The sequence below is a fragment of the Aulostomus chinensis genome, chromosome 6, assembly GCF_037954235.1.
Source record: "Aulostomus chinensis isolate RoL2024-O1b breed Wild chromosome 6, RoL_Achi_v1.0, whole genome shotgun sequence".
NCBI classification, from domain to species: domain Eukaryota; kingdom Metazoa; phylum Chordata; class Actinopteri; order Syngnathiformes; family Aulostomidae; genus Aulostomus; species Aulostomus chinensis.
The window spans coordinates 7814058-7826039 of record NC_141325.1 but is presented as its reverse complement, the minus strand read 5'-3'; the positions used below and the strand labels follow the sequence as shown (position 1 = coordinate 7826039).

Here is an 11982-nt window from a genome sequence, read left to right as displayed (position 1 = left end):
AACTGTTGCCATTGTTAGTCATGCATCAGCAAATAGCTTCAAGCTTACTTGGTTACTGAGTGATGCAGGAGGTAAAAAATGTGAGCTGACAACATCTGTTTGTGAGAACTTGAGAGGCCAAAAAAACTTCTTATGTGAATTATTGTTTTAAGGATTAATGTGCCATAAAAGTTTCAAAAAAACGCTTTACTGTCTTTCTTTTTTTTTTTAAATGAACATCTTTAACTGTGCCGTACCATAAGTCTAGATGACTATCTTATTTTAAGGAATGTATTTTAGAACATCTTTCTCAAATTTGCATGACTGCACTTTCAGACTTTGCAAACAATAAATCATGTCTTTTTTGCGCACAATCATCAATGCACTACTCTTCTGCTCTCATTTGCACAAGCAGACACACTTGCGTGCACGCATATACACATACACACACAGACACACACACACACACACACACACACACACACACACACAGAGGCGCTGTTGTTGATTAATTGCTGAGAGGGGAGTCCGGCGGCTGTCTGTCTGTTCAAACGCTCTCCGGTGAATCCTACAAGGATGTAAACAAACTTCATCGCGCTCTCAGCTCTGCTCAGCGGAGAACAACAAAAGCTGCTCCACTTCCAGTATATTTTTTTCACTGGCCAGGTGTCATGACTGGGTCCTTGACAGCTCATGTCTACCCCGGTGCCCCGGTGGGCCCCAGAATACATTACAATAATTAAGCCTTCCGTGATTTAGCCTCCTAGGAGAGAAGTCCAACAATGTAATTAAGGGCAAGAGCGCTGTATTAGGTATGAATATTCAAAACTGTGTCAATTAATTAGCCAGTGTATCTCTCCCGTTATATCTCAGCCCTTCAAACCCACTCAAAAGGTCAACTGTGGCGACGGAGAGCATATTTTTAAGATGCTCGTGTAATTGCAAGAAATCACTTTTTAGTGCCACTTTACGTGACAAAGGGTGAACATTTATATATTCATTGCAAAATAAAGACAGTGCATACTGTTATTGTGCTTTTGTTTTATTCTTTACATAATCGTTTTCTGGGCGCCTGAAAAATTAGTTTTGAAACTCTGAGGCCCTCTGAGGCCAACACGGGTAAAAGCATCCTCTTTAAACGCCCGGGAAAGATCAATATTAAATCTGTTTTCACAAAGGGGGCCGTTAAATAGACACCATGGCTGATCTGCATAACAAAATTAATTAAGTAGTCTACGGCGGTCTTCGCCTGCACCCAACTCCTGGACAAATAACTAGTTGTAAAGCACACCTTCTGGGCATACGGAACATATGCTGGAATTATCCCTAATTGACTAATTACATAAATTACTCATTAAGTTTACAGCACATCAATTATAAAAGATGTATCAATTAATTTTGCATAAATTACAAGCGGCAGGATGCACGCAGAGGGCGGCGGAGGGAATAAGGGGCCAGGAGGGGGTCTACCAAGGTGGGGCATTCGTGTGTGTGTGTGTGTGTGTGTGTGTGTGTGTGTGTGTGTGTGTGTGTGTGTGTGTGTGTGTGTGTGTGTGTGTGTGTGTCGGTGACGGTCGTCTGTTTATTTCCTGTCTCTAATAATTATTTGTTCAGCTTAAGGGCAAAGATATTCTTTCTCTGCCTCCCATTCGCAAAGGGAAAGTGTGGGGGTAATGGCAATTATACTAATAATAATAATCTTAAAGACCTCTCTCCAAGTAATAAGGGGCGCATCGTCGCGGAGAGAGCCATTAAAATCAATTAGCAAGGCCTATTGTTTTCAATGCAAAATTAAACCAGTTTAGGATGTGTTGCAGATGCTGTATTTAGAGGAAAAATACGACAGATCATTCTGTTTCCCCATAAAAGAGCGAGCAGGCAGGAACACTGATGGAAAACTGCAATGTGCCTGCATTGATAAGTTTGTCATGTTGTCTCTGTTATTCATCACTGTGGCACTCCTAACGTCTCTTAGTTACATTGAATACTTCCCCAAATATTTGAATTTTATGCAAAAAAAACACTGTGGCCACTGTAAGTTTTTTCTGCTGACAATCAAATGCCTCCACAATGTATGTTTTTATTTACCTTTGACCAACAAAATCTTTTCAGGTCATCCTTGAGTTTCACAAGATAGTTGTAATATATTAGGGTTTCCTCAAGGTGTCCCTAAAGCACTGGATTCATCTGAGGGGAGAGTGACCTTTGGCCTTTGACCACGAAATTCTTTTCAGTTCCTCACCAAGTCTTACTCAATACTTATATTTTGTAGAATTTCCTCAGGGTGTTTGTGACATATTGTGTCCATCTGCAGTGCAGGTGACCTTTGACCACCAAAATCTTTTCAGTTCCTCCATAAATCCCAATGGACATTTGTTGCAAATTTGGAGAAATTCCCCCAAGGCATTTCAGAGGTAATGTATTTATGTGAGTTGGCTGTGACCTTTGACCTTCGATCACCAAAATTATTTCAGGATTTCAATTATTCACGGCAAATTTGAAGTGTTCAAGAAAAAAAGTTTTTTGTGAGATGATTGTGACCTTTGACCTCTCCCAGGACAGACAGACACAATAAGTGGATAGCAGAGCAGCAGAGTAACAATAAGCATATAGTGTGTATAATATTTGGTGACAATATCTGACGTGTAGATTATAATAGTAATATCGCACTGTGGGTGTATGACGCCACTCATGGTGACCTTTGACCGCTAAAATCTTTTCAGCTCATCCATGAATCTCAGTGGATTTATGTATTTTATTTTATAGATATTTCCTCAAGGCGTCCTTAAGATATCGTGTTCAGGGGAGGTGACAGTAACCTTTGACCATCAAAATGAACTTTCGAGTGATACAGTGTGTGATTGGTTCGATGAATTTCCATTCTTTAGTTCATCTTCAGCGAGTGTCAGGTTTTCATGTCAGTGCGCTAGCAGGGCAATTTCACAGACTATACAAGAAGTAACCACCATTGCATTGTGGAACATAATGGGTTAAAATTACATGGTAACACCCAGTAAACAAATTACCAGCATAAATGAATCAGGATTCTGTTTTGTGGTGGGAACACTGACTCCCAGGTTCAATGTCATGTGACTGGCCGTGATACCATTGTTGAAACCTTAGTCCACATCAAGAGGAAGGGTGGGGTGGTGGTTGGAGCCAGCAGATACTGGACCCTGCAGCATGAGACGGTGTTTGATTGCTGTTTGGTGTCAAATAGTTCATGGATCCCCAAAGGGAAATTGATCAAGTACCATTTATAACATCAATTTCACAACATTAACCCCACCAGTGTTTTTTTTTTTCCCTAACTGAATCAAATTTAACCATCCATCCATTTTCTACCGCTTTTCCTGATAAGGGTCGCGGGGGGCTGGAGCCTATCCCAGATGGAGGTGGGGTTCCCCCTGGACGTGTCACCAGTCCATCACAGGGCCAACACATAGAGACAGACAACCATTCACACTCACAGTCACACCTACGGTCAATTTAGAGTATCAATCAGCCTCGTCCCCTCTTGATGTCTTTGGACTGTGGGAGGAAGCTGGAGTACCAGAGAGAACCCACACAGGAACAGGGAGAACATGGAGACTCCACACAGAAAGATCCTGTGCTTGAGCCAGGCCTCCAACCTGGAACCTTCTTACGGTGAAGCAACAGTGCTGACCACTGCACCACTGTGGCGCCCTCAAATTTAAATGAAGGTTTCAAATCTACAAAACTTCAACCACCTCCCAGAGTATTATGCTGTTGAACCAGGGATTTCACTGACATTAGGGAAGAGGTTGTGACAGTTTTCTTGTGGTCATTTCAAATATCATTTCTATAATATCAGGTTGGCTCTGGGGGATGCTAAGATTTGCAAATCTCCACTAACACTAAATAATTCAGGAAACAAAGCCTATCAGTGTTCGCATCAGGGACAAGATGCTCTCCAGCTCTATAGGTTAACCCCCCCCCCACACACACACACACGCACACACACACAAAAACACACACACACACACAGCTCTGAGAGGTCGTCTCATACCAACTTCCTTTTAACAACTACAGGACTGTAGCTGTATGAAATGCAACCTGGGAAATAAACCACGCTCAGTCAGGGAGAGCTGAAAGTGTGTGTGTGTGTGTGTGTGTGTGTGTGTGTGTGTGTGTGTTCCTACTTTGTGCATCCTTTTCTGCATACTGTGTATCATCTTATGACATGTATTATTTAACAAGCACAAAATCTTTTCCCCCCATCACCCTTAGCTGTGTGTCTCTGAGTGTATAGTACCCCTCTGATCAAGGTCCCAGCATCCTGACCACTACTTGGGCTATGGCACACGACCGCATCCTCCAGAGTGGGGGATTTAGCATTGTTAATACTTACAAGAGACGGGATATGATGGAAGTATGTTTACCATGTCCTGGTGCTTAGATTGAAGGGCAGCAGCCATCTTTGGACACTGGGTTGTTTTTGTTTGTTTGTTTGTTTGTTTTTTACATTTAATACATTTTAAGTTTACTCTTGGTCTGAACTTGTGCCGGATCAGTTAAAACAACAATGGGGGGCTTATTGTGAAGACTGAGGCTGGAAGTCATGTTGTTTGTTTCTTACTTGACTATGATCTGAGACAGCAAAGTCCACTGGCTCCCTGCAGACGGTGCACTAAGGCAGTTTCCATTAAGCCCAGAGCATCTCCAAACAGGAAACCACAACATGTTTTAGAGATTTTCACTGCTGTAAAAATTAAGCTACAGTGCATTCAGACTAAAAGCGATAGAAAGTACTGTAGCATTGACGAGGCGTATCAGAGCTACCCAGCCGGGGCCTCGCCAACTCCGTTCTCAGTCCTCAGATTCCAAACTGTAAAATGTGATAACTTTTATTATGGGGACTTAGCAAGCATAAGCCAAAATTTCCAAATGGAGTTTACTCAAGCTTTTCCTGGTTTGGGTTAGAGAAAGAGGCTGGAAAGGAGAACACTAAACATGAGGACAATGTGGTTCCCAAGTGGGCAACTCAGTATAAGATTAAAGATTGCTAATGTTGGATAAGACAGGGGTCGCAGCCCTAGAAACTGAATAAAGAAATGAATGTTTGCTATTCTTGTTTTTTGTTACTAATTTAAGACCTTTTCTGGTATAAACACCAACCTGCCAATGCAATGTCCAATGTTCAAGTAAGGATTGCTGCGCTGACCTCAGCCTAACACATTCACACCTTCACACCAATAAATAACTTAACCATAACCAAGACCTTTGAAGTTTCCTTTCACATTAGTGCTGGACTTTGGAGTACAACACACACACACACACACACACACACACACACACACACACACACACACACGATGAAAAGCATTGCATTGATTCTGTTATTGGCTTATTCCTACAAAGCAGAACCCTGCAAAAGGGCGATGTCCGACGTCCTGAAACGCCACTATTTAAAATTCACTCCAGGTGGTGGACGTCGAGACGCGGTATTGCACGGGACAGTTTTGTTTACGTGCGTGTGTGTGTGTGCGTGTGTAAGGAGGGGGAGGTTTAAAGGGGAGGGAGGGGGACGTTACCGCAGGGAGCGCGGTTGAATCACGGAGCGCGCCTCCGCCGGCTCTCCCCTTCCTGGCGTCACACCCACTGCTCGGCGTGCAGGGTTCACCCCGTCGAGAAGGGGAGGACCGACGGCACACACAGTAGCAGAGTGCTGCAGTGCGAGCGCAGCGGGGGATTCACTCGGCAGCAGAGGGAGAAAACACACAAACACACACATACACGTCCGAAACTTGGTCTATGGAGAGATCTGCAGCGGCACCGTGGCGACGCAGGCCGACATGGAAGAGTATTTGCGGATGGTCGAGGGCAGACTGGGGGTGAGTGAGAGCCTTCGGCTTCAGGTTGTGGGGGTGATGAATGAGAGCGTGACGGAGAGGCAGCTGTGCTACAGGCGGTGTTCCTGTTGCTGATAAAGCCTCTGACGTCTCTTCAGGCCCCCCAAGCACCTGTAGATCGACAATACGGCCGTATAGGGGGAACGGAAAGCGTGTGTGGGCCAATACAATAAGCTGGTCGTGTTTCCAGAATCATCATTTGAACGAAGAGCTGATTTCTAATGAGGAGGAGGCGTGACAAGGAGCCAGTTGCTGTCCTTCCCTGGCTGCCCTGCAGATACTGACTCAGTATTTCATCCTGGAGTGACAGCTTGTGTTCACACTAAAATCCTCATGTAAACAAACACATTACTGCCTAATTTCTATAGACTAAATGAGTGTGGAGCAATTGTGTATTTGGTATTGTGGTGATGTGTGATGCAACTATTGGCTAAGCTATTCTGCTTATTCCTCTGTACATATTTGTGTGTTGTTGTTGTTTGACTACACACACTCTGTAGACCTCCACCCTAACTACTCTTTCTTTCTACATGGACAGTATCATCAGATGCAGTACATGTTCTAAAGACTTATACTGGTATTTAGCTTCTTTGCGATGACTCAATGTCCTGTTTGATATTAGCATTGCTGCTTGTCGGGCCTTCTTGCATATTTGCTGTTAGTACATTGTGTTTAGTACGTTGTGGTTTATATTCATCCCTCCATCCATTTTCTACCACTTTTCCTGTTAAGGTTGGGGGGGGGGGTGCTGAAGCCTAGTGACCACACTACGGTCAATTTAGAGTATCAATCAGCCTCGTCCCCTCTTGATGTCTTTGGACTGTGGGAGGAAGCTGGAGTACCAGAGAGAATCCACGCAGGAACAGGGAGAACATGGAGACTCCACACAGAAAGATCCCGTGCACGAGCCGGGACTCGGGCCCGGAACCTTCTTGCTGTGAGGCAACAGTGCGAACCACTGCACCACCGTGCTGCCTGGTTTATATCCATTACTTTTAATTTTGTCAGCAGGATTATGCTCAAACTACTGAGGTGGTTGGCATAAGAACTGGTAGAAGGGTGGAACATGGGCTGAAGGAGAACCTGTCAAATTTGAGGGTGGAGCTACACATTTTCATTAATTACTCTGAAAATATTCTTTGGACTTTGTGGGAGGCCTTCAGACTGCATTTTAATCAACAGTAGTGTATTTTTTACAGAGGTAATGTTTCCAAAAGTTTGCTGCAGGGATGTCGTATTTTTTTTATGCCAACCTGGATGTTCTCCATGGGTTCCTTCAACAAAACACCAATCCTATTGCTAATAAGCTTTGCAGCAAACACAAGTTGATGAGACTCAAACCTTATTATTCTGCAAAACAAAAATTCTCACAAACGAACATCACTTTTATGATTTTGGAACTGTAAATGTAATATTAGAAGTCACAATGCTAACATCAAACCACGACACTGATGCACTTCAATGTCACTTTAACTAAACTCTGCACGTTGTTTTTAACTGTGGTGGGATGAAGTTAAACGTCAGTCACAACTTTAGTTTAGCCCATTGTTATCATCAGCCTTTTGCATGTAAAAGCTTAAAAAATGGAAGTGTTGTGTTTACGAATGTATATTATGCAGTAGGAAAAAAAAGCACATGAAAATATCTCAAGCTTTTTTAACTACCGACCTTCAAGCATTTCATAAAAACCCACTGACTGTGACAGGAACCGTCAGAACAGGAAGGATCCATCCTCTGCACGTTTCTGAAAAATGATCTCATTGCAGCCATTTTGACTGATATTGAGGTGTGATTTGCAATATTTGATGGAAGGTTATTTTTTTACATCATTATTCTCATTTTCATTGAAGTCTTTGTGATCCTACAGGCTGGGTGCACCTTTAGCTTTCTGTTGCATACCATGAAGCAGAAGATCATTCATCAGAAAGTCCAATTTACTCTCCCTTTTAAGTTATTTTAGGTTCTTTAGACCGCTATCCTCACTGTTAGGGATGGATATCTTACCCTTCAAGACTCTGACACACATCTAGATGACACAATGCACCGAGACATTGTAAAAAGCCAACAATTTTCAGCGAGACTGTTGAGGTCTTTGTGCCCCTGTGTGATGCATAGTATCTGTGTGAATCAGAGTAAAAACAACACGCATCAAGCAATAAACATCATTGACATATAGACACAATATTGATTCAAGATTCCAATAATGTGGTTACAAGAAGAAATCCTGATATATTAAGCCCGATTCTCTGCCTGTCTAATCGAGCCTGGAAAAGTCTGACCAGTCAAAGAAGATTGATGGATTGATTGATGTTTTTATTTGCATGTCATACAGGTAGAGTGTCTCAGCCTCATTGGTCTATGATACCAAAAAGTCCTACCCCCCTTTCACATATGATTGCTGCAATAGTATAATAACAAGGAGGTCGTAATATTTGAATTTGTTGCAAAATAACAAGCCTAGTTCTGAACAGAATACTCTGAAATAGTTAGGACATGAGTGTCGTGTCGTTGTCCTCCGCTTATCCAGGTCGTGGGGGCAGCAGCCTCAGCAAGGAAGCCCAGACTGTGTAGTTGAGACATGAATCAGATGGAAACAAAACAAAAAAAGTTGCCCTCCCCAGCTAAATATCTTAGGTCTTCTATTTCCATGTGAACATCTTGGTGATGGCATTGCCTGTGAAACAGATGAGCTTGCTAAGTTTGCTTTGTTTCTTTGGAGGATTGAGGTGTCCTGTCAGAAGCGTAGCAATGATTGCCACGGTTTCTGACTCCTCCAAGGACATCAGCATCAGCACAATCTCAGCACCACCGCAAATGTAGCACAGGTCTTTGTATATGGCCTTTTCCTTATCCTTAAACATTTCTGGCTTTGTGTCATATTTGAGCCACCGGAATTCTGCGCATATTGCCGTGGACAATCGATCAATAATGACCTGGAGTTCATTTACAGAAGAGCACACCTTGGCTTTTCTGAACGCTCGGAGAACTAGCTTTTGAATGAAGACCTTAATTGCCTGCTCCTTCTGGTCCACCGTCTTCCCCGCATCTGCCTTCTTCCCTACTTTTGGTGCCGTTATCGTCGTCACCTTTGCCCTCTTCCTCACGTCTGTCGTCTTCCTTCCATCTGCTGTCTGTCTTCCATCTGCCATCTTCCTTGCTCCTTTCCTCACGTGTGCTGCCATCCTCGCATCTATCCGTGCTTCTTTCTTGGAAGCCGGAGAGTCGGTCTCTCTCACTGTAGGTTTCTTTGCTGGCTGCATCTTGGTAACTCTCAGAGGATTGTCCATTTTGATTTTCGTGATTTTTGACCTTAGTGTCAGTTTTATTATTATTACTATTATTATTGCTATTATTTTATTTTCATTGTCATGTGAGTCATGTTGGCTGTCAAACCAATGTAACGTCTTCTGTTGTGACATGTTGCCAATTGATGATGACAGTCCTAGATGATGTCTCAGTTAGGATGACAGATCATGAACTAATGCAAGACATCTGAGCTGTGATGACAGACCGACATGAAAGAGAGGACCGACTGAGTTGACAGGATTCTGACTGCATACTTTTTGAGCGTTGTGACATCATCATTGTTGTCAGAGACAGATTTTGTGACAGCATGTCACACAGCTATCATCAAAAACTATATGATTATTCCGAAGACAACCGTGATGACAACCTTGAGGCTTTTGTTCTCGCAATGGCTGGACATCACAATGCTAGTAAATCAAATAATGCGCCGTAGCCTTTGATTTGTTCCTGCTTCTTCCTAAAAATTTTGTCCTCCATCTTTCTTGAAAGACCTGAGTTTAATCCACTCTTGAGATGTTTGAATGTTTCCTGTATAAATATATACACGTGTGTGTGTGTGTGTGTGTATATATACATGTATATATGTGTACATGTGTATAGATATATATCTATATCTAAATACACATGTATATATCTATATATGCATATACGTGTATATCTATCTCTCTCTCTTTCTCTCTCTCTATGTATATGTATGGAGTTTTAGCGAATATCCCGATTTAATCAATAGGCAATACACACTACGATATACATATATATATGTGTGTTTGTGTGTATGTATGTATGTATATATACAGTATGTATGTATGTGTGTGTATTGTCTTTTGACTAAATGGGGATATTAGCTAAAACTCCAAAATAGATAGTCCCTAATAAACAACAATTTAAAGTTGGAGTGACGTTAAAAAGGACACACTATGATATAAAGATTCCAAGTTTATTTTGATATCTGCTTATATTAGCTGCTTTGCTTTCTTCCATGAATTCTGAGTTATACTGTATTGTACATTGATAATTATATTTGAGGCCATGGCAGAGTTAATTCATGTACACTGGTGTCTGTCAGCACAATGCACACAGCCAGTCTGGAGTGAGATTAGCAAGAGCTTTTATCTAGGATGTACTTGGCATATACGCAGGGAAAGTGGAGGCGAAGAGAAGATCAAACATGCAAACCTGCTGATCAGAGCGCAGCAGGGTAATTGGGCGATGAGGACAGCATCTGATGAGCGTCATGGAGGTCGCAGTTAAACTGTAACACATGCTATGATTATTATACACACACATACATGCACACACTTTATTTCTGTCTCCTGGCACTATAAACTCGGATGAATCATTGTTATTTGTTTTGTTTTGTTTTTCGGGCAGGGCGGGGTGCTAGACATTGTCTTCCCTCTGTCATTCCCCCTCATCTCTGTCTCTTTCTACTCTACAGATGGCTGGCGTCCAGCGCATCCATACCTCTAATTGCGTTGGCTCTTTGTGAGCTGGTTCTCACACAGTTTTCTGCTGTTGAGGTCTGAGCTCTACAGAGATAAAACAATGTGCTGAGTAGACTTCCAGCATCAGGCCCTTTCAGTCCACACACTAACACACGTGCACACACACACATACACGTTTGTAACTGAATATGTTGTTTTCCAGCCTGATCTGTTGAACTTGAGCCACACGTGTCATCCTCAGAATCGTTGAGACCTAAATTGTTGTGAATTGATTGTAGATTCAAGCTTTTCTCACTCAAAAATATCTTTTCTATCACACATTTATTTAAAAGAGGCCTGGACTTTTATTAAGATGCAGAGATGTGATTTTTAAGGCCTTTTTAGGGTTTTCTTTGTGCATGACCTGTTTTAAACGAAACATGCAGTACTTTACACCAGCTATTTTAGCTTTTGACTGAACAATCAGCCAAGATTTGTTAGGAGGAGGAAATTCGATAGCTAACTGGATGGATGGATGGATGGATGGATGTACATTATTTCAGAACCAAGCCATGCTGCATGCTCTGAAACAAGTGCTCATGTCAGCTATTGTCCTATTAATGGTTGGTCAGCTCAGCTGATTAGTTGCTGATGTGCGCCAGGCTCTATCCAACACGAACATCTAAGATAGGCTCATATCAGCCGATCTATTGCGTTTCTATGGATTTGGTGAACAGTGGTATTGTGGCTCAGGAAAAGCAGCCCAGATTTTCTCAGTAGAGATTCGTATTTGGTCCATGTCAATAGGATTTCCCTTGAGCTGCTATTTCTCTCCCACTGTGAGAGGACACGCTGCTCAGGTGAGTTTGACCCCCCATAGCTATGATTAGTTGGCCTGTTGTGTTCGTGCTGTGATGCAGTGGTGACTCATTCACATTTAATGTCTTCAAACAGGCTCCAGTGGTTGCAAAACCTGCCAATGTAAACATTTATGTTTTCAGGATACATTTTATGATATTGACACGACAGTTGGCAACGAGGAGCATTTACTGTAAGAGTAAATCTCAGTTCAGAGCGATACACTGAAACTGTACAAATTGAGGAGAGGGCTTGAATGTGTGAGAGAGCTCTCCGATTGAAGGATATCAGATGGGCGATGCATGCCCGTGCACACGCTCGCTGCAGTGGAACTGACTCAGGGTGGCCTTTTCTCCCACTAATGCATCGCTTCCTCTCTGTGGCTATTGATTTTTCTTCTGCCTCTCTCTGTCTTCCATAAAGGAACTGGCCTCCTCTTCTCTCACACACACCTCATCTCATCTTTCCACCCCAATCTCTTCGTTCGTGTTCTCTCCCCTTCTTTTCACATTTTCACTCTCGCTCATCTAATTTCTCCTTCT

General features: G+C 42.5%; 1 protein-coding gene across 9 annotated transcripts in view; it reads left to right on the top strand.

Moving 5' to 3' along the window:
* The first annotated feature begins 5550 nt into the window (after positions 1 to 5550).
* The window catches only part of LOC147259952 (uncharacterized), a 42281-nt gene continuing 35849 nt past the window's right edge, over positions 5551 to 11982 (top strand). For all 9 annotated transcript variants that reach the window (XM_086206222.1, XM_086206221.1, XM_086206226.1 and 6 more), the window contains exon 1: positions 5551 to 5834. In XM_086206222.1, the coding sequence (XP_086062348.1) occupies positions 5796 to 5834 (39 nt within the window). In that variant the 5' untranslated portion in view covers positions 5551 to 5795. The remainder of the gene's footprint in view (positions 5835 to 11982) is intronic.